Here is a 27,806-nt window from a genome sequence, read left to right as displayed (position 1 = left end):
GTTAAGGTTCAATAAGCTAAATTTAAATACCTACCTTAACAATATCATGTAGCACTGTGTTTTAATAGCACACACGTTTGAAAGTGACTCTATCGCCCTCTTGAGTACAGGAGGTTTCTTACAGGTTTTTTATAGAGTGTACTTGCAATACATCATCTAGGCATTTAGACTAATTTACATGAATCTGTTCTTATTTTCATACTGCGTTGAGATGCGTGCTTAAATCTGACATTTAGTTTTAAAGTCAGTATGTGGTTGGGCAGCACCACAGCTCCCTGGAAAGCTGTTTTCCTGGTTGGCACTGTTCTTGTTTCGCTGTTGTACCCACCCTACTCGGGCTTCATGCCAGGGAAGTTGGGTCCAACTCCATATTGTCCCCAAATGGGGCATCTGGTGTGTGTGAAAGAGCGTGAGCCAGGTGCTAATAGAGTGTGACCCGTGATTATGGTTGTAGTTGTAGTATTTCATAGTTTCTTGGCTCAGACAGGTGGAATAATGAATATCAACAAACATTTCACTAAGCAACGCCGACATTAATGAGGGCGACATAGTGTGCGTGTAAAGCTGCCAGTTCATGTGGTTCAGTGAGGGTAGCTTAAACATGAGGGAAATTAAAACGAGGTTAAAGTCAATATTAAGAGCTATGATTAGATGTTTAAGCTGTGTGAAAAACTTGGAAACTCTTGTTCCCTAAACTTAACAAAGAAATAATGTGATCACATAAAAAGTTGAAATGTTAAGCACACGGCACTGGCCTTTATAAATGATAGGGAGCCAGAGAGGGAGCTAAGGAACTAGCCGCTGTTTAAAGTCAACATGAAACGTGAAGTTTTTACAAGTGAAACGGAATATTCAAGGAGATAACAAAAAAAGGGTGTAACTTTGATTGGGTTGTAAAAAGATGGGTGTTAGTGCTAGACAATATGTGTTAAAACAACCTTCGACAAGTTACGTCACTTGAAAAGGCATTTTAGAGTGTACAAGCAATTGCATTTTGATTGAAGATTATTTAGATAAACATTCATTAAATATTTGAAAAATTGCTTTTAAATCTTTATATATATATATATATATATATATATATATATATATATATATATATATATATATATATATATATATATATATATATATAATATAAAATAAAAATAAATAAATAATAAAAAATATTTTTAAAATATTAAATTTTATCATTATTTAGCATATTGAAAATGAATATCCTGCATATTTAGTTCAAAATAAATTAATTTAGCAGTAAAATGATTCAGTTAGAGCCTATAATCGTTCTCATTTATTGTAAAGTATCTTTTGTTGTCTTTGGTGAATCTATATACACAAACACTCACACACAATGTGAAGACCTTGAATCCCTCTATATTTATGCCTTCAGGGAAGGATGAAATCCACTTGTGTGGGACGGTGCTTTCCACAGAATAACAAACACATGTGAGTGTGTCTGAAATGTCAGGATATTTCATATTGTCAGTCAGGAGACTGTTTGGTCACAGTGATGTGTGCTTTCTCCAAGAACGGAGAGGCCACAAACACACACAATGCCTGGACGAATGACAAAGGCTTGGCATTGTGAATGTCCAACTTATGCACAGTGGGAAACCACAAATGTGTATGTTATATATGTTTCCATATTTTTGGGTGTGGTAATTTTTGTAAAACATGCGTCTTCATTAATTGAGACAGAACTTGCTTTTATGGATTCTACTAAAATAAATAATAAATATAAATCCCATGATTGCATTATATTTAAACAAGATCCCATGGTAGTGCAGGGTCTAAAACAAACACAAAAGTAAAACACACACAAAAAAAGTGAATTAAAATAAATGTAGTAAAGTAAATAAAATGGAGTAGCTAACCCTAAATTTTAAGGAATCGCAATGTAAAAATGATATCAAATCTTCAGCGATCAAATCAAAGAATGAGATAAAAGTTTTCTTGTCGCTTGGTAAATTTTCCCTCATTTATACTGGAGACGCGTTTCACGTAATTAAAGTATGAGGAATAAAATAACAACGCACTTTTGTATGCCAGCTATGATCTGTGCTTTTATACACTACTAAAAACAGTAAATAATTCATTTTCAATATGTATATTTTAATGCAATTATACCAAATACAATTTCATGTCTGCAAATGGATAATAATGCCCAGCTGAGCTTAACAGGGAACATATTGTGCTCTTAGCAGGATCACTTTCTTCTCTATTTATCATTGAACACTGACAGGCTTTCCAAAGTGTGGGAAAGTCTCGAACTAAACCATAAAATGCTGAGAATGTCTTGTGCCAACCATACCATCACTCATATAATTCTGGCCTCAGCGTCCATCATTTTTGGACCTTGTTGAATGTAAGAAGGATGAAGTTCCTTATTGGTTGATTTTGAAAGACTGAGCGCTTCTCGGATCCAGTGCTGTCGAGGTTTGGTAGCGAACACACATTTTGAACACCTGCAGCCTTCATCTGTTTTCCACAATCTCTGGGGCATCTGGTTGTTCAGCTGGAAAGAGGAACAGTAGATAGACCACCCTCGCTCATCTGAACTACAGCGGATATTTGAGAGTTTATTTCAAAGAAAACCATGACGCTAATAAAACCTCTTTGAGCCTACAAAAGATAATGCTCAACATCTCAAATATCTTCCCATTATATGGAAAACATTTAAAAGCGGGACGATTTTCTAGTGGAGCACACTGCTTTGCCATCTTAAAAGGAGTCTCTGTTTTTCAAGACAAATACAACACAGATTTCTCAGCTTATGAATAGCTAAATTTAGCTCCTTACAAATGGTCAATATGAGAGAGAATTTCATGAGGTGCTTAGCTAAAGTAGTTAAAATGCTCACAGCTCACAAGTCCAGTGAGTCCACATTCCTTATTTGGGATGTGGTTCAAAATATACACTATAAGTTCAGGCCTGGCCTAGGAATGGTTGTCCCTGGATAGTTTTCTTTGGCTCTCCGTGTGTTTGAGGTGTGGTTTCACTACAGATTGTTCAAGGACGAATAACAAATTATGAGACCAGAGCTGTTAGCACAGGAGGATTATTAACCCACTTTGTGGTGCCACTTGGTCAGTTTTCTGCAGTGAGGAATTAAACGTATTTTTCTACCTCTTTCAAAGAGTTGTATTGAAGTTTTCTTTTTAAAGACTTTAATGTGCTATGTAAATATACTGTAAATTTCAGAATTGAAAGTTTCCTCCCTAGTCCAACAGGACCATTTATCTGAGATTTGGCTCAGCCACAGTACTAATGGATAAATAGGCTACTGCTAGTCCTAAAACACACAAGAAGATTCTGTGTTTCCTATCTAACAATAGCAGTAAGATATATTGAAATGTCGTCAAATTTTCTTATTTCACATGCCATGAGGTACTAAAAATGAAAAGGTTAAATTTCAAGGGTCAGACCCCAGGAAAAAAGTAATATATTTAAAATGCATTTATTTCATACCAAGTAGTTAAAATCTATTAACATATTGATTGAAATATCGCTCGAGACTTGCTGTCGTAAAAATTATAATTAAACTTTATTTGGAGTGCTACTTGTGCACAATGCACATTTCTTAATATTAAGTCTGAAACATGTTTTAATGTCCCTGTTGATGAGGATTGTAATGATCTTTGAATAATATCGGTCTTTAACTGCAAGATATTTAAAGTGCACCTGAAGTATACTTGCAATACACTGTAAAAAAAAAAAGTTGAGCCAACTTAAAATTTTAAAGTTTTCTCAACTTGTCGTTTTAAGTTTATACAATACAAATTTGAGAATCTCCCACAAAAATAAGTTGAGCAAACCCAAAAATCTGCTGAAGCTGGTTGCCTCAAAATTTTAAGTTGGGTCAACTTTTAGTTTTTTTTTTTTTACAGTGTAGTTCCACTTTAGCACAATCAAATATACTTCAGTATATCTTTAGTTGGACTTCTGCACTACTTTCACACAATTAAAGTGTATTAAACACAGTCAATTTAGCAGACTTTAGTATACCTAAAGTACAACTGCAAGGTATTTTTATTAAGTACATAAATATTTAAATGTATAGCTTAGCATGAAATAAATGTATTTCAAATACATTTTAGTATATTTATTTTTCACTACTTCAAACTTCTTAAACTGCTATCTCAAGTCAACATAGAGTTGGCCTTTTGCAAACCTTTTATTCAATTATTATTTTTTTATTATTACATCCATAGTACATTTATAGTGTTCCGATTGTTTCCATTTATTACTGTAGTGATCATCGTGTGGCATTCTAAGAGATTCAAATAGAGAGTAAAGTGTAAATCCTTCCATATATCGGAATTTCCTTAGAACAAGTTTATCTCAAAAAGATGGACTTTCCCTTCCTTACACAAAAGCATGGAAGAATTCCCAGCAGGACTCATCAGCACCCTCCTCCTGTGCTGCTTCTGCAGGAATGATACGTGGACTCGTGTTTCCATCTCTCTGTTCACGCTGTGAGGTCAGCGGAGGTCAAGTTTAACAGTCCGAGGTCTGCAGTGCAGTCGGTCTCTGCTGTATTCAAGCTTTCTCTCTCCTCAAGGGCTCCTGTCATTAACTGTTGTTTGTAAACTTCTACATTACTAACATTCCCTCTTCGTATTTTTCTCATCATACAGAATTGCACAATGTGCGAAGTGTCATTGTCAATCTTCTCTTGTGCAGATAATAGAAGCATGAGTGGAAATTTGTTATACTGGGCTTCAGAGACCTGCACTAAGGAGTAATGGGGTTTTAAGTGAGGCCAAGTGACAGTACTGATTAGTGATGGCTAGCACTAAATAACAACAGATTGGACAGTTCAGCCCAAGTAAAACCTATTAATCAATTCCTCCCGATTCAGACTGCATTGCCAAAGACTTTCGGCCTATTGCATAAAGAGAGACGTGGGAGAGTACGGCAGATTTATTTTGCTGTGGACTAAACGGTACAACACCACAGTCAAATGTCGTAACTTAAACCTGGCGTGCAAGAGTGTGCGGTTTATGCAGATGCAGTTTGGTATATCTATTTCTTTGTGGCATTTCCTTCATAGATCACTGGGAGCTGGCTACAGCGTTCTATGATGCAAACAATTATGGAATCTACCTTCTGGTAGATTTGCAGTGGACCAGCATGATTGCACATGTGATATTGATTTAATATAGCAGTTCAATAAACAAAAAGTTAATATTGAGTAACTTACAATTTTGGACACAATATTCATCTTTCTCCATCAACGAAAATGGGTTTCAATGCATGATCAAATCAAGTGAATTATTCAACGACTCACTCACAGAGACAGTTGCTGAATTTGGAACCACATACTTGCATACTACGTGTAATCAGTTTTGCCATTTCATTATATGGCAGAAATAGCAAGAGTATGCGGGTCCGAATTCAGCAAATCATTTATTTTGTTCCTGAACGAATCAGTGGTTTTGAATTAATCAGTTGAGTCAATGACGACAGTCACTTGTCTCCACCTACTGGCGTAATGCTTAAAAACGTCTTGCACATATTCAAGATACCCTGCTAATACTTAATACATCAAATGTAAAACTTGAAGGTAATGTTTAGTCTGTAGCCTTACTAGCCTAACTTTTAAATCTGATTTGTTTGTATGAAGAACAACAGTTATAACATATATTTAATTATACTCTTTTTGATATTATCTATAAATGTGTGCTACTATATTTGTACTGCAGTTTCTATGTGTGCATTCTTAAGATCTGTTTCTGTCGAATTGACCCCAACAAACTCAACGTCATAACTCAAATTCTACAAACATGTTCGCTGAAGTTGATGGAAAACAGATATTGAGGTTTCAGTCACGTTTACACAAGACAGTGAAAGACCACTCAATTATGGCTTTTTTTTTTGTAGAAGCTGTATGTATTTTAGATTAAATGTGTTCATGTGCATGGATGAATGAGCCTGCCATGCGGGTGATTAATCTGGCACGAAAAACCGTTCACAGCAACTATCCTGAGCAGGTAGATGGGGAAAAAATTCAGCTTTGAGAGTCCTCCAAATAATATCTGTCACTGGCAAAACATCTACTATTCTATAAAGAAATATTAGCTCACCATACCGCAGTATAAGCACCTTTTTTGTAGTCCTCTTAATTTGCTTCTGATGGACTACAGGTGTTGCTGATTCAATTTATCCACCTATGTATGTCTACATTAATCCGGATACATTTGAAAACGGTGTTTTCCAAAAGTTTCTCATCCACACTGAAACATCAGAAAACGTTAAATTTGCTTTACTGCACATGCATAAATCCTCAAAAAAGCTCACTGAGACGACACAAACTGAACAGACATTAACTTTTCTAATGCAATTCTTCTGACAGGATCATTTTATTTAGGAAAATAACCATTTGCTGACGCATCCCGGTTGCACTCACTCACGATTGTATGTCTGATCGCAACGGCCCTCATCATGTTTTGCCGTAAACAGCAATCGTGAGTAAATTTTCTGTCATCTTTGCACATCTTTAGCAATAGTGTGAAAGTGAATAGCACATAACAGGCACAATACTGATATGAACATAGATATCTATTGGTACAATATGTGTCACATGACTAAACATGCGTTATCGTTTTCACAGTCCACACTACAATGCGAAAATGACGTTTTCAAATTTATCCACTTCAAAAATCTCCATTTTCCTTGACAAAAACACAGTCTCTGTGTGGATGGAAGGCCAAAACTGAGAGAAAAAGATGTGTTTATTGGTGTGGACAAGGCCTTGGACTCATGACCAAGTTGTTTTCATTTCCCAGGGCAATGCTGACATGTGCACAGGGTAAACCTAATTGCTTAATAACATGTTATTGGGAAGTGCAACCCACAATTTTTAAGAAATTTGTGCTAATTCCCTGCTTTATTGCAACAAGCAATTTCAAACTTAAAAGAATACACACCCTTGTGTTGTTCCAGACCTGTATGACTTTCTTTCTTCTGCAAAATACAAAAGAATGTATTTTGAGGAACATCTGAGTTCAAACAACATCCATTGTATGGATAAAAACACTGAGACGTGTTCCACAGAAGTAAGAAAGTCATACAGGTTTGGAAAGAGTAAATGATGACAGAACGTTCATTTTTAAGTGAACCAATCTCCAGACAGCTTTCAGCTGTCAAGTTTGTATTATGAATGCACTGGGCAATGAAAAGTAAAGGCTTCATTCAGTCAAAATTATGGTTTTGGCTCTCGTGCACCTGGTTCAGTCAAGAATCGACTGTTTCACCTAGACCTGTCTCGGTCGAGTTAGAGTAGTGTTTGGGCTCTTCAAAGGAGGCACGCTGTTGGTATGAACTTCTCAATCATTAAAAACACAACTGTGAAAATATGTAACTCCTTACCCTCTGACTGAACCACCACACGAGCAGGAGCTGGGTTTTGACGGAGCCAAGTTTTGGTAGAACTTCACGGGGCCTAACCCTTTCACAACGTATGATTCAACACCTCTCCGTAGAGGAACGCAATTTTAACTGCGAGGTTCCTAAACAACAAACTTTTACGATGTGCTTGGGGATAATAGTTCATGGAATGTTGGAGCGTGGCTTTCTCTCTGGTTAAACCCGAATCTACGGACGAATCTGGACAACATAGCATTACCTCATCAATCCCTCTCTTTCCAAATCAGAGGGCTTAGTCAGTCAGCCATCCAGATGTCCATGACCACATTACAGCAGTTGCCACAATTTGCTTCTTGTCATAACTATATAGTGCAGGGGGCCTTCCCAGAACATCTTGCAACCCATTATGACTGTTTGTCTGTGATTTGTGTGATCTGCGAGCGTTTTACGGTGTCTGCTGTGCACATGTCGGGTAGATGTCATTAAGTTTCAATCTTTAATATTCCAGGCAAGTTGCTCAAGAGCTTTTGATAGCCTATATTTCAAGGTGCTAAATGATACTGCAGTGCCATGATGGAAATCGGATGGAGTTTGAGGTGTTAAGCCAATGATTAGGTGTAAAACGGACCAGATCCGCTGGACTGGGTCTTGACTGGTGAAATACTGCTTGGGAGGGATGTAAAACACAATAGTCTGGCTGTAGTGTTGCTTTTGCCCTTATATTTCTGCTGCATGTAAAGATCTATGAGCTGTGGAGAGGAGAATGGGACGGATCGAATGTCCTTGCAGCAGATTTTGTAGGCCTTGGAGGAGGTCCTTCGGGTATTTTTGTTTTTCTTGGTGAACTCTCTAGAAGGAGGACAAGCCCTGCTCGCACATGCTCAGTAAAGACCCATTTCCCCTAGAGTCTCCTCTATTGAGGATGTGAAGGGAGACGTTGACTGTGTTTCAGTGAGGACCTGGGCGGTGGGCAACTGCTTTTCCATGTTCTTGTCTCGACGTCCAATTATTAGCTCATACTTATGGAAGTCCTCAAATCATGCAATTGGCAGAATTATAGAATATAATTGGTAGAAAAATCCCATAGACTTGCATTGAAGACCTGGATATCCTATAGACTTGAGTGAGGACCAAAACACACCTTTGAAACAGAACACCTCTTAAAGTGGGTCATGAACTGCCGTTGTTTTTTTTTGTTTTTTTGTACTGTTCTCTTATAATGGTCCACTTATAATGTTATCAAGATTTTTACATCAAAAAACATCATAATTTAGAAGTAATAAAACTGTTTGAATAGGCGTGAAGGATTGTAGACTCAGAAGTAAACGGCCACTGATATGATTGGCTAACAGTTGTGTATGATTGACAGCGTACATTCTTCATAGATGGATGCTGCTGTGATTTTGATCAAAATCCCAAAAATAAGTCAATACTTATCAAACGATCTGTTTAACAGACAAAGCAACTGCGATCCCGTAATGAAAACAGTTACTCACACTCACAGTTACAGCAAAACGTATTGCGACATTACTGTTGGATCCAATATAGTCTCACAGCATTGTCTTTTAGTTTCAATCGTTCTGAAAATTCGGCGTCGAATTGTGCCTTGAATGAATCCACGGTAAAATGAAGTGAACAAAGGGCCTAGGTTCTTACTGACGTTATCTGGAACTTCATTAAAAATAAAGTTAATCCACTCTTTCCTAACGTTGGGATCTGAAGGAACGCAACGCAAAGACTGTTTTTCCACAACTTGTCACTGCACAGCATCTTGTTGTCTTCAGAGCATCTTTATTGATTGGTTTCTGCGTAGATCTGCGCATTCACCTCTCTCATGCAATGTGTGGAAAATTCGCAACATTTACATTTATGCATTAGGCAGACGCTTTGGAAACCAATTTACAGTGGGTTCCCTAGTATCGAACCCATGATTGTTGTGCTGCTATAATGCAATGCTCTACCAACCAAGCTACACGAATCCCCAGCTATAATGCTGATAAAAGTGCACATTAATAAGAAAGTTTCTTTGGCATGTCCTGCTGTCGGTAGGTGCACTAATTTAGTAAACGCTCCTATAGGTTGAATTTCAGGGAAGGGACAAATGACTTGGAGGACATGTTGTAATAGCACTTACATTAAACATACTTGTCCAGTAAAATCAGTATTAAATCAGTATTTTTACAGTCATTTTGAGTTGTAGAGTTTTAGGCGACAAAGATGTAAAACTAGATATAACTTTAAGCAGAGTAAGTGATGTTTTCACACTAAAATCATCTTAACACATTGTTTAGGTATTTTGGCTATACTATTAAAACGGACCCCATTCACTTCACTTGTAAGTGCCTCATTGTAACCTAGATTTTTAGTTTTATTTTGGTAATCAACATTTTGCCAGAAGTGCTATTGATTAAGTTTAACTTGTACTGAACCCGGGAATATTCCTTTAATGAGTTAATTTACTGTTGAATCAATTTTAAATCACTGCTACACCTACCATTTATGTCCCAGACAATGTACTTCCCTCATTTTGAATAAGCGGCGTGTCTTTGCCAATGCCAATTGAGTACAGAATAGTAGAGTGTTTCTCACACTCTACGAACAGCTTTCATTTGGCAGCACTGCACATGTGGAAAGATCTGATGGAAAGGAACTCATCAAAAAAGCACTTGAACGGCGCTGCTGATGTGGATCGTGTGCATTAAGCTACTGGCAGTGAAACACCGGCTGCCCTTCACACACTTGAGTCATCTTGGCTCCAGAGCTTTAACTCATCACCAGATTCCCTGAAGAATAACTTAACAGATATTTTACTGCTGCCTGGACCTTGGGAAATTAGTTTTGTAGAGCCAAATTTAGCCTCCCCCACTCTCTCTCCTTCATCATCTGCATTTTTTAATAATTACCACTGACTTGCTCTGTTCCCTGCTCTATCATTCAGTTCTGCCGTCCTGTATTTCCTCACAGCGGGTGCAGGTGATAAGCTTCACAGAGAGTGTATTTAGTGCTGTTTGCGAAGGCTAGAATCACTATTATTATTGGTCACATTTAAGGTTAGAGGTTTGTTATGAACCCTAATCTTAGGTATTAAACCTCAACTTAATCTGCCCACACTGTTTGTGATACTGACATGATTGACAGGAGAAGTCTTCGGTTGCTTTTCTAAGCACTCAGACCAGTAAAAAGGCTTAAAAAAAAATTAATAGATGACTTGTCAAGAGATCAGGAGCTGGATTTACAAAAATCTTCTCAGGAAAGAAGCAAATTTGTTTCTTAAGATAAATTCTAAGAAGTTTGCAATCTTGAAAAATTAATAAGGTCTTAAAAAATCTTAAGAAAATCTTTATTTATTCATTTATTATTGCTATTATTTGTTTCAATGAGAGGCTTTGGTGTTTTAAATTGTTATTTTTAAATAACCTTTTTATATATATATATAAATCTGCCTTTTATTTTTTTAACACTTGTGCTGTGCTGAGAATTCTCAAAAATAACTGGCCTTTTAAAATTGCTTGTAAATCTCTTGTTATGCTATTATTACCATATATCGTATTCAGTCTTTTTTTTTATCAACTTGTGTTCTTTCAATAAGCATAGGTTTTGGGTTTCTTTCTGGAGCAGATTGATCACAGCCCTCATTGATCTGAGTTTACGCACTTCAGTTTTTAAGTAAAAAAAACCATTATTTGTGGATGATTTTGGCAATATTCACCCAAAAACCGAGGCCTGTGATTGATCCGCTTCAAAAAGAAAGACAAAACCTGTACAAATTGAAAGAAAACAAATTGATAAAAAGATTGAATCCAAGATTTGGTAGTAAAATAGCGTAATGAGAGGTTTGCAAGCATTTCTTTGTAGAACAGTCATTTTTGACTGGGAACACCACAAGTGTCATAAGGTGGGGGAAATCCTTAAAAAAACACTCTGTGTGAACAAAGTTAGTAAGTTTTAGTCCAATGTGATAACACTAAATAGCATTTTGGGGGAAAAGAAGATCCTTTGAAAAAAGTCCATGCGTCAATGATCACTGCTTTTGAACTTTTTGATCGGTCCTGTTTTGTCCATCACTGGGGAATATGTTCAGCCAAAAGGCCTCGCTGTGGTTTCCCGCTTGAAATGCGCGAGCTTTGCTTTGTCCAAGTTGAAGACCAGATGGTTAACCTGTTTCTCTGATATCTCATGCCTGTGGATTCCTCCACCATATGCAGACTTTGGCAGTTCACATCAAGGCCAGTCAGCTGGAAGAGATACGAGTCTAATTATACATTCAAAAACAGCTTGGAAAAAGTGGAGAAATTGGCCAAGTATGAAACATCATACGTGCTCCCGAAAACTACAGATGAGCAGTTTATAGTCAGATAGCATTGTACCAGGTTACTTCCCATAATGTTTTACTGTGCTAAATATATAACACTTTTTCCAGGCCTGAAAGATGTTTTGTCTGAATGGTTTTGGCTGTTCCTCTGTGTTTTGTCTAGCGTGTGTGTGTTTGTTTTAGTTCTAAGTTTAGTCTACGGTTGGCAATTGGAATTGAACAGATAGTCAGGCTTTGATTGCGATTCCAACTCCAACACTGCGAGTAAAGTTGATCTTAGTTTCTGGCCTCTAGGCTTTGGACCAATCAGGAGAAAGAATGTGAGGCCAGCCACAATTCAATTGAAATTCATTTGGAAAAATAGACGTTATTAACTCTGCCTGCTTGGCTTTATATGAAACATTCCTTTGATCGGTGACGCGTGTAATTATAGCTTATTAACTGCTTATTTGCTATCAACAGCTAGCAGTGGATCTTGTTTTCAGAGGCTTGTATTCATTAAGAAAGGTTGCAAAACTGTTCATTTCTTAGTTAAAGTGTCGCTTGAGTTTCCCACCAGTTTTGAGAGTTAAATGCACTAATATGTTATTAACCTAAGCAGTTCTCTCTTCTTCATACTGTATGTAATGTTGATTCATTCTAGCAAATCAGTTCTTTTAGATGATTCGTGTAAATGAACAGACTCAAAAACGATTAATCTATATGCAAAAGTCACTGCACTGCACTTTAGTTCTGATTTGTATCTTATTTTTATGGCAAAATATTCAGTTAAATGCTTAGTGCATTACTGTTCTGTCTCTTTAATGCTCCTTTCTCTCATCTGAAGCATTAGAATTAATGATTCATTCTAGTGAAAGAATTAGTTTGGATGCACTGAATTGTCTTGAAGTCTCTGGGCTGCATTTTATGTCACAATATTTAGTTAAACGGTCTGTTTATTACTGTTTTCCATTCAAATATGTTCAGTATACTGGAGTAATATATACAATAAGGGTTAGTTATATAAATTATTATAGTTTGCATTAGTTGTATTTACCAAATTATTAATTTGGTTGTGTATATATATATATACCATGTTTTATTAGGTTATTAATAAAATTAAAATAAATAGTAATTATTTGATCAATAATTGTAATGCTGCAATATTCTATATTGCAAATTTTGCATGTTAAGCAGACCAGTTAGTGTTATTGTTAACGTAATCTTTTTTTATTAACTGAAATAAAGCTGATGTTAAGTAAAATATAAATGTTAAATTAAATGCCTCTGAATCTAACTGAAATAAAAAAGGTTTATGTTGAAGTGTGTTACTAAAACTATAACTGATATCTGATATATAACTGATAAGTCAAAGATGAATATAAATATTAAAAAAAGATAAAATGATAAAAGCAAAATTACTCAAATGTGAAAATTATAATGAATACTGAAAATATAAAAATCAAGCTATTTCAAATTCTACAATAGTGTATAATACCAAAATAATACTGCAACAGACTGTTAATACACTCTCAGAAAAAAGGTACAAAATCTGGTCAAAAGGTACTAAATATACACCCTTTATGAGTAAATAAGGTACAAAAGTGTACCCTTTGTACCTTTATTTGATAAGAATGCATTTCATAAGGAGTTCCCTCTAAATACAGGCAACTTTAAAGATCAAACAGATCAAGTAAACTTTCAGACATATATAAAGAACTGTGATTTAAATGTTTCTGTGACAGACGAGTGTTGATTTGCCTAAATGACCCGCGGCGTAACAGCACTGGAACGCTGTGCATTATGTCTTGCGCTGGTTTTCAAGAGAGCGGTTCGTTTAGCATCAGCGCTCCACGGTCAGTCCGAATTAGCTTGGGGTCAATACATTGCCTAAACAAAGGACACATCCATAAACACTGGATTCTAGCCAAAGTCTGCTCCATTATTTATGGAGTGCTTGAATAAACACATGGGCTTGTGGGACCGATGGTCATCATCATCATGTTTTTTTGTACAGGAATCCCAAGTATGAAAGCCAGTGCTCTGCAGTGAGCTGAATAGAGCCAGGGCTTCGAGTGGTTGGGATATTTGATGGGCAGCTTGGTAATGACCCGTTACACCACAGCGAGAACCAAACCTCCCGGGACTCGTTCCAGCTGTGTGCACCAAATCCATAGATGCTGGCTGTATTGCACGCTACGCGTCCCTAGGGAACCGCAATACGAATTGACCACCCAGAACCGCCGGATCGGTTGCAGAGCAAAGCAGGGGATCTAGCAGCGAATTCCCTCGGTGCCGTTCTCGAATCCTTAATCTTTCACGGTGTTTTCCTCTTTAAGCCTGAAGCTGATTGACTCTGTGAGCCGCTGCCGCTTGTGGCCGCTCAGAAAGCCTGCGCTGAAGGTCACAGGAGGAGTAATTCAGAGCCCCTTCTGTAAAGTCTGTTTACTCGGTCTGTCAACTCGTCCTGCAGTGGATTTTTAGTGCAAAACAGACCCTGATTTAATATATTGATATTATGCAAACAGCTCGGCCTGAGTGTATTTATAGAGCAAAGGGTGGGAGCCATTCCATAAATACCACAGTTGTCACAGACGCAGTACTGGAATAATAATCATAAGAAACGAATGCATCAGCATCATTGTGCCAGCTGTTACAGTCTCCATTTATTCAGACTTTCCAAAATAAACATGTTGATATGAACTATAACAGATTATGATAGTCATCATGTTAAATCAGACACTATATTATGGCTTTTAAGGTTGAGTGTGTGCTGCATTCTCAGTATATGTTACAGGAGGCGCTGTAGTCAGCTTGTCTTTGATGGACTGAAAAGAAGAAATGGATCTGAGGAAGGCGGAGCCACGGAGCCACACCCACCTATTACATAATCACCACAGACAGGTTTACTGGCCGGAGCGCACTTTTACATAAAGTTTGCTTAACAAGCTGTTTTGAACTATCCAAACAAACTTTGTTTTGGCCTAAATTTGTTGGAAATTATATCACACCTATTCATTCTTTGGTTTTGCGTGAAGTATATTCCCTTACGCAAAGAAAATACATATTCATTAAACATTAACCTACAATGTTTAATGTGTATTGAAATGTTACAGAATAATATATTGTATTACAATGTATATAACATATAATGTATATAAAGAATTGCTACTTTTCATATATTGAAAAAAACCTTTTACTTATATGTTAATACAGTTGTGCTCATAAATTGACATGCCCCTTGCAGAATATGCAAAATGTTAATAGTTTAAATAAAATAATAGGGATCGTGAAAACTGCATGTTATTGTTTATTTGATACTGTCCTGAATAAGCTATTTCACATAACACATGCTACATATTCTCCACAAGACAAAATAATAACTGAATTCATAAAAAATGACCCCGTTCAAAAGTTTACATACCTCTTAATAATCTGCGTTGTTTCCTGTTGTAAACTTTTTGAATCGGATGATCGGGGTAAATTGTACTTATTTTGTCTTCTGGGAAACATTTAAGTATTTATGTAGCTTCTTAAGTGCAGTACCAAATGAAAAAAATAGGACCTTTAAACAAAATAAGAAAAACATCATCATCCTGTTCAAAAGTTTTCACTCTTAATGCATTGTTTTGCCTTCTTGAGCATCAGTAAATTTATTTATTAATTTCAAAATGTATTAATTTATTGACAGAATTTTGTAGATATCCCAATGATGTGAATTATTTTGGCCATGATAATCGTGTAGTGAAAAGGCGATGTTGTCGCATCCCTAATTCTGACCACAAAACTCCTATTTGGCCAGGAAAAGTCACATGACATAAAGTGAGCAAGCATAGTACTTTTTGCTTTTGACGTGGCATTAAATAGAAAATAGCAATAGAAAGCATGTTTCTGGCCTGGACTGGCAGAGAGGAACACTTTAAACTGGACGAGGCATAATGGATTGAGTCTGTGATTTGAACCCAGTTTGTTTGTATTTGTCTTGGATCAGTCTCGTAATGGTGTGGAACGTGGCCCCGGCTGAGCGTGTGTCTCTGCGAGGGTCTGGAGGGGTTTCGTGTAGCTGTCTTCTGTCAGGCCGAAGACATTTAGCTCCCTCGAGAGTGAGAGTCTGTGTATGTCATCATGACCCGGCCGTGAGTCAAACTGATCTCAGGTCAAGTCTGGAATACAAATCTCCTCGACTTACTGCACTTGCAAATACACACACACGCAAAAAACTACAGTAACACACAAATCTGCACAGCAGAGGGCTTTGCATGTCATTCGTTCTCACATGAAGAAGAAGGGAAGGAGTCTGTCTGTCCCTGGACATGCTGTAAATCACTGTGGGATGACAGTCATGTGGATGACCACTGTCTGGAGCAAAAGCATTCAAAACAAATTAAAGTCATAATGTAATTCATCTGAAGACCAGCCCTCGGTACACTGAACTCGACTTTTATTATAACCGATGGCATCTGATTCGCAGAACCAAAGTCAATAAGATGCCCTAAAATAACCTATGTACTGCATGGGTCAATGCCATGACACTCATCATTTATACCTTATGTATAAATACTATCGTAATGTATAATGCAGTCATTTCATAAACAATTGTAACCACAATTGTAATTTTTGCATTCATAAAATTTGTTGTGTTGAAATATACTTTCTAAAGGTGTAACAATGAATGCAAAATATTAAAATGTATGCAAAGTATTATGAAATGCAATGCAAGGTGAGTTACAAGGCATTATTAAAGCAATAAAATACTTTTATAATGTATAAAGACTTCAGTATTAGCACGTTGGTCAAGGTGATGCAATATAATACCATAATGGAGATCTAAGCTTCATTAAAAGCATGCAATTCTTGAAATAAAAATCGAATTAAATAGTTTGGCATAGTCGTTTACTATTATAATAATATAATATATATTTTGCTTATAAAACTGCTTGAATCCTAATTAATTTTGTAGTGTGACCAACTTGCAGGAAAAAACAAAAAAACAGGAAATTATGTAATTGACCCCTATTTTTTTTTTATATCAGTTAACTTAGTTCAAGTTGTCACACAACATATACAGAAATATATAATCTTATATTTATTTATATTTATAGATTTGTGCACTGGTTTCATGGTTTTTCATGGTGGTACTTACATTTCTTGCCTGGTTTCTTTCGATACATTGCTGGTGGCTTCCTGTGATAGTGCCACATTCATAATCATTGAGCTTTTTGTTCTGATCCTTGTACTGTAAATGTTTGTGGAAGGAGTCTGTGTGGCTGTATGTTGGATTTTATGCACCTGTTGGTGCATGTAGCTGAAGCAGCCAAATCCGTAAATTAGAAATGGGCGTCCACATACTTTTGGCCATATAATGTGTATTAAATTCTTCTTGCAGCGCTTCATCTGGAATAAAAAATATACACCGAAGCCTGTTAATGTAGCGTTTATAAATGCAATCTTGCATGCAAAAAATGGCTTGCAGAGGAAAATTCTGCTTCGACTAATCCATCATGTCAGAGGGATCTGAGCCACCACAGTTCCTTCCTAAAGAAAATTTCCTGTAGAGAAAGCATCATTTCACATAAACCCTGACTTCCTCAGAAGGACCATCCTGAAGCTTAGCACAGAGCTATTAATCGAGATTTTAGGGACGGGAATCCATGAATCCTGAAGACAACCTTTGGAAATGTTTTGCTCCCATTCTCTCATCGTTTGTGCTCATTCTTGTGGAGGAGGCTTGACACGGACGTGAAATAGAGAGCAAGGGAAGACAAGAGCTTAATATAAACAGTTTTTTCCCCTTAATATTTCTCCTCATTATCTTTCAGTTTACGACTGGCCTATGAACCAGTTTCCTAAACGGAAATCTACACAGTAAAACTGTTCAGCCCCACACTGACCTAAGGAGAAAAGATTGTAATTAATCGCGTCAATGGCGAGACATCAGTTGCGTAACTGCATTTAACTGTTACTTTGTGATTTATAACTTATATAACATATTATATTGCTATTTATTTAAGTATAATATGTGTTCACTTTGAAACTATGTGGAATGAATCAAGCGTAATATTCAGTAAACAATTAATTTAAAACCAAATAGTATGCATTATGGTACAGTCACATTAGAGAAACGCATTAATCACTTTCCCAATTGCATGAATTCCTATTGAAATTACTAGAAAAAAATTTTGACCAAAAATGCAAATTCTGTCATCTTTTGACCGATTTCTTTCTTCTGTTGAACATAAAAGAAGATATTTTGATAAAAGAACAGTTGACGGTAGCCATTGACTTCCATAGTATGGGGAGAAATATTATGGATGTCAATGGCTACCGTCAACCCTTTAATTACCAACATTCTCCAAAACCTTCTTTTGTGTTTAAAGAAAGAGAGAATTCTGGGTGAACTGTCCCTTTAAATGTGATGCAGCAAACATTCTAAAGAGTTGTGCATTACACTGTTGTCACATGACCTCATTACGTTTATCATCTCAGTATGCATAAACTTAAATTAGTCAGTGGCGTCTACTTAGCAACTGTAAGTAAAAACAGTCATTTTGCATAACGATGTGTGATATTTCATTTGGTCTAAAAACATCCTAAAATCTTGTCAATCCAAGTCAAAAATTTAAAGAATTGAGTGCAGTGTTAATTTTGGCAGGCATTTTTGATTTAGTCTTAGTCTTAGTCTTGAGACGAAAATGCTTAATAGTCTTAGTCACATTTTAGTCATTTGAGTATTTCATAGTTTTAGTCTATTGTATTTTTTGTCAACTTTTAGTCTTTACTTTTAGTCAAAGTGCAGTTAACAACATTTATTTTGGTAGCTATTTTATATGTAGTATTCAAACAAAAATAGGCATCAATTCTTCTCTCTTTAGACCAAATCAATTAAGCTTATGAGAAATTTGAATCAAGGATTGAATTTGGAAAAACTGTATTTTCATACTGTATTTTCAGATACAGTAGCTTTACTTAAGTATACATTTATTTAACATCTTTTGTTGGTTAACATTTATGACACGGATAATTAGGAATACTGTCCCTTTAAGACGGAAGGCATGCATGTAATACTGACACACATTCAGTTTTCATCCACCGGTAGTCCTCAAATAACATTTTAGTCCCGTCTCGTCTTGTTAATGAAGACGCGGCATAAATTTCGTCATAGTTTTTATCATCAGACATTAATTTTAGCTCGTCAACGTCTCGTCTTAGTCACAGAAAAAAAGGTTTGTTGACGAATATTTTTACGTCTTCGTCGACGAAATTAACACTGATGCAGTGCATTTGGGATATATTAAATCTCTGCAGAAGTTTTATACAAAACAATTACAGCACATCGAGTCAAAGCAATCAAACCCAGGACTTGGGTGGTAGTGCCTTCACTGAAAAAAATAAAATAAAAAATAAAAGTTGAGCCAACTTAAATTTTTTAAGGCAACCAGCTTCAGCAGATTTTTGAGTTTTCTCAACTTTTATACAACAAAAATTTGAGAATCTCCCATAAAAATAAGTTGAGCAAACTCAAAAATCTGCTGAAGCTGGTTGCCTTAAAAATTGTTTTACAGTGTTGTTTTATAGCTCAACATTTTGAGCTAAACCTTTTTAGCCAGTTACAAGCTAGTTTGTGTCAAATAGAAAACAAAAATACAGGCAAAGGAGCGCAGCGGCAATCCACGGTTATGATGAGATCCAGCTCTAAAGCTATCTACCGTGCCACCCAGACTCCCTCTTGATCTCTTCCAAATCAGTGAAACATCTGTGAAGAATGAAAGCTTCACCATTAATGCAGACTCAAGCGTGGCAAGCACTTCAAGTGCTTTTGAGATAAACTTGACACTTTTATCAGCGTCCAATAACGAGATATCAGAAACAGTTTTGAGAACAAAGAGCCGCTTGAGTTAACACCATTTGTGCTAAACGTGTTTCTCAAACCAGCTGATGGCTTCCATATTTGAGATCCTTTGAGCTTCTAGACATTTAATGCATTAGATTCTCATCTAACAAGAATCAGGTTCTCTTTTACCTTTATACAAAACGTTACATTCATTTCAATGTTTACTTTGAGTATAAGACAGCATTTAATAGAAATTCTTATGTGAGAATACTTTGGTCGTTCTCAAGTCTGACATGCATTTGCTTTAGATATTAATCTCATTGATGTGTAGTTGAAATACACAGTCAAAAGTGTTTAAACAGTAAGAATTTTAATGTTTTTTAAAGGAGTCTCTTCTGCTCAAGCCTGCATTTATTTGATCCAAAGTACAGCAAAAGCAGTAATATTGTGAAATATTTTTACTATTTAAAATAACTGTTTTCTATTTGAATATATTTTAAAATGTCTTTTATTTGTGTGATTTCAATACTGAATTTTTTAAATCATTACTTCACATGATCCTTCAGAAATCATTCTGATCTTTAATCATTAATAATTTAATCATTAATCACTCAAAAACATCGTCATCATTATTATTATTATTATTATGTTGAAAACAGCCGAGTAGATTTTTTTTCAGGTTTCTTTGATGAATAGAAAGTTCAGAAGAACAGCATTTATCTGAAATAGAAATCTTTTGTAACATTATAAATGTCTTTATCATTACTTTTGAACAATTTAAAGCATCCTTGCTAAATACAAGTATTCATTTCTAAAAATATATATATATTGATTTCAAGCTTTTGAATGGTATAGTGTATATTTTATTATATATTATATATTTTTTATTATATATTATTTATTATATATTTTATTTCAGATAAATGCTGATCTTTGGATCTTTCTGTTCATCAAAGAATCCCGAAAAAAAATAAAAATACTCAAATGTTTTAAATATCAATAATAATAATAATAATACATGTTTGTTGAGCAGCAAATCAGCATATTAGAATGATTTCTGAAGATCATGTGACGCTGAAGACTGCAGTAATGATGCTGAAAATACAGCTGCGCATCACAGAAATAAATTACAGTTTAAAATATTTTCAAATATAAAGCAGTTCTTTTAAATAGTAAAAACATTTCACAATATTACTGCTTTTGCTGTATTTTGGATCAAATAAATGCAGGCTTGGTGAGAAGAAGAGACTTTAAAAAAAACAAAAAAACATTAAAAATCTTACTGTTCAAAAACTTAACTGAGATAAACAGATGTGTTGTTCTTTTTCTTTCAGATTCGGACCTGAGCATGAGGACGCTTAGCACCCCCAGTCCCGCTCTCATTCTGAAGTCCAGCCCTCCTCAAACAGTCCCAAACGGCCATGAGACGTCTTCCACGTCTTTTACCGTCACTGGCGAAACAGTGGCGCTGGTTCACCCGCCTCCAGGCTCTCGCTCACGGCCTTCCAAAGTCCCTCCCACCGCCCTCATCGATACCCTGCCCGATCCCGTGTTATTACAGGTGCTGTCTTACCTGTGCACCCCTCAGCTGTGCCGCTGCGCTCGAGTGAGCCGCCGCTGGTATAACCTGGCCTGGGACCCGCGGCTCTGGAGCACCATCCGTCTGACCGGAGAGCTGCTGAGCGCTGACAGGGCCCTCAAAGTGCTCACCCATCGCTTGTGTCAGGACACTCCTAACGTCTGTCTGACCCTGGAGACGCTGGTGGCCAGCGGCTGCCGGAGGCTGTCTGATCGAGGGCTGCGTGTGGTCGCTCAGTGCTGTCCAGAACTGCGGCGTTTGGAGGTCGCAGGCTGCTATAATGTGTCCAACGAAGCAGTGTTTGATGTGGTATCACAGTGTCCCAATCTGGAACATCTAGACGTATCAGGTAATATTGACAGACTTTGCAGTTGGTGAAGCCAGTTGGGTGAATCTCATGAAACCTGTCAAGAACATGTGATAAAAGGAAATAATTCACTCCAGTTGAAAAAAGGCAATTAGAAGAAATTAAAGCCTATTTTAGGACCTATTTTAGGATTTTAAAGGGGTCATCAGATGCCCATTTTCCACAAGCTGATATTTTGGCTTTTCAGCAGGGCATTTACATTATGGTAATGAGAATTGGGGAAAAAATGAAAATTGAAATGAAGTGAAAAAAAGCTATTTATTTATTTATTATTATTATTATTTTTTTTTTTATGGTAATGGGAATTCGGGTGAAATTTGAAATGAAAAATATATAATTTGCATTAAGTTTCATGGGTTTCTTTTTTGTTTCTTTGTTTGTTTGCACTGCCATTTTTTCATTTCAAATTTCACCCGAATATATATATATATATATATATTTTTTATTTTATTTTATTTTTATTTTTTTTTACTTTGGGGTGAAATATGACCTCTAAACATTTCTTCATGAGATTCACCCAGTTGCAATTCATATTTATTTATGTTTAGTAAATCTCATACTTGAGGTGAGATATTATATGTGAAATAATACCACTATACCATGCATTGTTGTAGATTTGCATGAGATTTTTAAGATTTTCAGAATTCTAAGTATTGCACCACAGGTGCATTTATCATATGTTTATTTATCATATGCATTTGCATGGCACATCCATTACCTGGTCAACGAGTAAAACATGTTATGTCTTGATTATTTTTAAAAGCTCTTGTGATGAATTAGCTGCCATTAAGCATCAGAAAGCCATGTTTGGTTGTGGATTTATTCAGGGAGTAATTCAAAGTGGTGAAGTTTTTCTGAGAAGGCTGGGAAAAACATTATGGGATCTAGGAATGGCTGCCAGTCTTTCAGTCTTTCTCTGGGGGAAGGTGAGGTCTGCTCGGTTTTGAAAGATGGACTGCTAACCTCAACCAAAGAGCAAGAGTCCGTCTGCTGAGTTCATTGTACGAGTCACACACTGTACAGTTATTCATCATGCAGAGGGCACAGCATGCGTTCTGCTTTCCACAAGTAATACGCCCTTTGTTGCAAACGTTTCCTGAATTTCTTGCGGTTACATTTACTTTTAAAAGCAGGTGGTATAACTTTAATAGGAGCAAAAACAGATACTGCCTGGTTTTTGTTCCATATGAGGTTTCTGGGTTTTATTTCTTTATTATTTTTCTCTGTTTTTCCTATTTTAGTTGGCCTATATTCACTGTATTTCATTCATTTACCTCGATTTGAAAACCTGATGTAGACTCTAAATTTCAGAATTTTAAAATAATTTTATTAGACTGTTTTCCTGTTTCCCATGTGACATTTCCTTTTTCTCAGCGGTCTTTGCAGTTCCAATGCAGGATCTTGATTTATTGCTTGATAAAGGATCAAAACAACAGGAACTGATGCTCATACGTATGTTTAAGGACATCTTAAAAAACAAGAAATGGTCTGATGGCTTTTATATAAGACAGGAAGAGTAAATAATGTTCCCCTGTATTAAAAGGTCAGAACAGTTATGTGGACAGAACATAGATTAAACTGTACAGTGGACAAAACTTATAGTTGCTTATAATTATAATTTGAATTCATTTAGCATAATAACCAGGGGTGCACATAAGTTTTTCAGCCTGGAGCACCTGGAGATTTGATTTGGTCCTTACATTGCCATTGTGTGACCCATTCAATATAACTATAAAAGTTAATTAATAATATTGATAATAATATTATTTCACTTTATTTATTTATTTTTTAAATAATAAAGTGATAATACTATTATATTTTAAAATAAAAAGGGAGTATTAAATAAAATACAATTATTTTATAGTAGACTTAAAAAGAAAATGCTAATATTTACTTTTTTTTTTAATGAATTTTCACCATTTTCAAGCATAAAATCAGCAAGCTTTTATTTTGGCGGGTTGCCTGCAAATAAGTATATGCACTGCCAGGTTTAGCACTTCTAAACTCCGCCCCTTTCTTACAGTCAACTGTAAAATTCCATTCAGTTCTGCTGTCATCCAATTAACAATCGATAGACAGAACATTTATTCCTTTTCGCTATTCCGTTTCACTTGAAATACAGTGTGTCACAATATGGAAGAAAAGATCTGTAGCTACTCTGAACTTTATTTAAATATTTTTTAGTTGTCAAGCCAGGCTTTCTCAAGCCAATCCATTTGTTAAGCCTTGACATATCGAACACCTTTTCCAGGTCCAAGACCTTAGTACATTTCAGTTGAAAAGATTTTATATTAGCACCCTTTCTGTTCGGACCTGGTAACGGTAATGTGTGGGATCATACTTAAAAACCAGATATTCAAAGTTTGTCCTAAAGAACTTAACTTTTCTAGTCATAAACTGTAATTATGATAATATCTCTTTTTTCTTAAGGCTGCCCTAAAGTGACCTGTATCAGCCTGACGGAGGAGGCGTCTCTACAGCTCACACCTCTACATGGACACCAGATCGGCCTGCAGTACCTGGACATGACAGACTGCGTATCACTGGAGGACGAAGGCTTGAGGACCATTGCATTTCATTGTCCGCGTCTCACACACCTCTACCTGCGGCGCTGCAGCCGGCTAACAGACGAGGCCCTGCGACACCTAGCACTGCACTGCACCGCTTTACGCGAGCTTAGCCTCAGCGACTGCCATCTGATTGGAGACTTTGGCTTACGTGAGGTCGCTCGCCTGGAGGGCCGCTTACGCTATCTGAGCGTGGCGCATTGTATGCGCATAACAGACGTTGGACTGCGTTATGTAGCACGCTACTGTCCGCGGCTCCGCTACCTGAATGCGCGGGGATGCGAGGGGCTAACGGACCAAGGTTTGAGCCACTTAGCTCGCAACTGCCCCCGATTGCGGTCTGTAGATGTTGGACGCTGCCCGCTGGTGTCGGACGCCGGGCTGGAGGCGTTAGCACGTTGTTGTGAAGGGCTACGAAGGCTGAGTCTGAGGGGCTGTGAGAGTTTGACAGGGAGAGGGCTCATGGCGGTAGCAGCCGGATGTCCCGAGTTGCAGTTACTAAACGTACAAGAGTGTGAGGTGCCACCTGAGGCACTTCGACTGGTCCGACAGCACTGCAGACGCTGTGTAATCGAACACACCATTCCTGCTTTCTACTGAGGGGACAGGTTGGGGACGCCAGAGGTGTCGACCTCTGAAAAACAGATGTTTATACTTTTTGCATTCCTACGACTGCCTGATGAGACGTAACAAGGTGGATGCGTCTCAAAACCTAGTGCAGGGGTGCTTAGTCCAGGAGTCACCAAACTTGATCCAAACTTGCCGTAACACACCTGCCTGGAAGTTTCAAGTATACCTAGTAAGACCTTGATTAGCTGGTTGAGGTGTGTTTAATTAAGGTTGGAGCTAAACTCTGCAGGACACTGGGGGTGCTTCTCAATATCCCTCCTCTTTTCCTCGCTCCTCTGTCCTCCATCCTATGACTTGGAAACCAATTGAGCTCAACCATATTGTAGGACATCTCAATTCTCTTAATTGCACCTGAGGTTCGAGGAGTGAGGAGGCATCCTGAGAGGTCATGAGCGAGGATACACAGGTGTATCCTTTGCAGAATTGGTTTATTGACTAAACGTGACACACGTATACATTCTCCTCCCCCTTCACATCTGCACCAAGTACTAACCATGGCAGAAAATACAAACACATATAAGTGTGAGTATTAAGCAAGTTATTGTAAATGTGGGTAAAAATGGTGTTCTTGCCACAGTTTATTAATTATTATTATAATTTCCATTATTGTTTACATATACAAGCCACAAATGTATGTCAAATTACAACAACTGTAGTAGGACAGTTGCAGAATTAAATCAAAGCACAAGAAAATGAAATAAATAAATAAAAATAAACAAATACTATACAACAAATAAAATGCTGTTAATAACTGGGAATAATTCATTGTTAATAATAACTGGTAATGTAAAAAAAGAATACGGACAAATGTGGTATTTTGTGGAGGTTGAAACTATTACAATATAAATAATTATCTCTAATGTTCAAGAATCCCGACGTGCAAGCTAAATCCAGCGGTTTAGAGTCATCATTAATTGACGACGCTTTGAAGTGAGTTTAAAGGGAGCGAGGATATATCATTTCACTTGATTCAATTCAATTCCTTTTCCTTGCGTCCTTCCCTCACATCCTGAAGAGGTGGAGCTAAGACAGGGGAAAAGGAAAAGAATCAAGGAAACCTGGATGCACAAATAAGAATTGAGAAGCACCCCGGCCGTCCAGGGCCGAGTCTGGTGACCCCTGGCTTAGTCCTTCTCCTGGAAGGGCACTCATGCAGATTTTAGCTCCAACACACCTGAACGAATGTAATCTAGTAATCCTGACTGTAATTGGTAGGTTCAGATGTGTTTAAACTGGTTTGGAGCTAAACTCTACAGCAGTGTTTCCCAAACCTGTCCTGGAGGACCCCTAGCCCTGCACATTTTGTATGTCTCCCTTATCTAACACACCTGATTCAACTCATCAGCTCGTTAGTAGAGACTGCAAGACTTGAATTGGGTGTGTCTGATAAGGGAGACATACAAAATGTGCAGGGCTAGGCGTACTCCAGGACAGGTTTGGGAAACACTGCTCTACAGGACAGAGGCCTTCCAAGAGCAGGACTGGACATTCTTTACCTAGTTAATCAATTCGCTGTCTACCGCAGTGGTTCTCAATTCCAGTCCTCGTGTACCCCCGCTCTGCACATGTTCTGTTTCTCTTATCGCTTCAGATGTTTGTTCTATTCGACTGTAAGTGCCCTTGCGAAGTGGACATCACAGGATATTCCGCCATGATTCCAGTTCAAAGCGAACGTATATGTTCCATTCAAAGGGCATTGAAGTGTGGGAGAAGTGAATTTAAATTGTATTTATTTACAGAGGTATATTATGTCACACTTCACGCTTCTCTAGTAAGTTTCCTCTGTGAAGACGCAGCGCAAATCCGTGAATGAATGTCCCGAAGTGAAGTAAACTTCAACGGATTTCCCGTGCTCAGGGAGTAGGGAGCAATGGACACTGTGTAGGGAGCATGTCAATCGGAACACAGTTCATGCACGGGCTCACTTCTAACGAGCTGATGATCAGGTGTGTTAACAAAGAGAAACATGCAAAATATGCAGAGCAGGGGGGCGCGAGGACTGGAATTGAGAACCGCTGGTCTACTGCAGTGTTTTCTAACCCTGTTCCTGGAGGCAGACCAACAGTATACATTTGGGATGCCTCCCTTATCTGTTCCATCCAATTCAAGTCTAGGAGTCTCTACTAACAAGCAGATGAGTTTGAATTAGATGTGTAATTATGAAGAGTTTGAAAATGTGTACTGTGTCTTCACAAACAGGTTTGGGAAGCACTGGTCTCCTGCCGACTGAAATTCTGGAGTAACTCAAGGGTGTCAAACCCTGCTCCTGAAGGATCAGTGTTGTGCAGAGTTTAGCCCCAACACACCTGTCCAGGAGTTTCTAGTAATCCTAAAGACCTTGATTAGCTTGTGTTTAATTCAAGTTGAAGCTAAACTCTGCAGGACAGTGGCCCTTCAGGTGCAGAATAGATCACACCTGACCTAGTGAGTCAACTTGTCATCTACTGCAGTGTTTCCCAACCCTGTTTCTGGAGGCACGCAAACAATACACATTTTGGATGTCTCCTTTATCTGACTCATCCATTTCAAGTCTAGGAGTCACTGCTAACAAGCTGATGAGTTTATTCAGATATCTTTGATTAGGAAGAGTTTGAAAATGTGTACTGTGTCTCCACAAACAAGCATGGGATACATTGGCCCACTGAAATACTGGAGCAACTCACTGCTCCCAGAGGACCACTGTCCTGCAGAGTTTAGCTCCAACACACCTGCCTATAAGTTTCTAGTAAGCCCAAATACCTTGAATAGCTTGTGTTTAGATATTTATTTTGGGTTGGGGCTAAACTCTGCAGGACAGTGGCCCTTCAGGTGCAGACATGTCACCTCTGACCTAATGAATCAATTCTACTGCAGTGTTTCCCAACCCTGTTTCTGGAGGCACACCAACAGTGCACATTTTGGATGTCTCCTTTATCTGACCATTCATTTCAAGTCTTGGAGTCTCTACTAATGAGCTGATGAGTTGAATCAAGTATGTTTGATTAGGAAGAGTTCGAAAATGAGTACTATGTCTCCATGAACTGGATTGGGAAACTCTGGGACAAGTCATTGGTAACAAACCTGCTCTTGAAGGACCATTGACCTGCAGAGTTTAGCTCCAACACTCCTGCCCAGAAGTTTCTAGTGATCCTAAAGACCTTGATTAGCTTGTTCAGATGTATTTTAATTTGGGT

General features: G+C 37.3%; 1 protein-coding gene across 2 annotated transcripts in view; it reads left to right on the top strand.

Annotated features, from left to right (window-relative positions):
- The window catches only part of si:dkey-192l18.9 (F-box/LRR-repeat protein 7), a 42,546-nt gene extending 16,604 nt beyond the window's left edge, over positions 1-25,942 (top strand). For both annotated transcript variants that reach the window (XM_058764664.1, XM_058764663.1), the window contains 2 exons: positions 20,825-21,418; positions 23,867-25,942. In XM_058764664.1, the coding sequence (XP_058620647.1) occupies positions 20,825-21,418; positions 23,867-24,603 (1,331 nt within the window). In that variant the 3' untranslated portion in view covers positions 24,604-25,942. The remainder of the gene's footprint in view (positions 1-20,824; positions 21,419-23,866) is intronic.
- Positions 25,943-27,806: the final 1,864 nt, after the last annotated feature.

Source organism: Onychostoma macrolepis, chromosome 24 (assembly GCF_012432095.1).
Source record: "Onychostoma macrolepis isolate SWU-2019 chromosome 24, ASM1243209v1, whole genome shotgun sequence".
Classification (NCBI taxonomy): domain Eukaryota; kingdom Metazoa; phylum Chordata; class Actinopteri; order Cypriniformes; family Cyprinidae; genus Onychostoma; species Onychostoma macrolepis.
The sequence above is the reverse complement of the archived record's forward strand: the minus strand, read 5'-3'. Positions and strand labels throughout refer to the sequence as shown.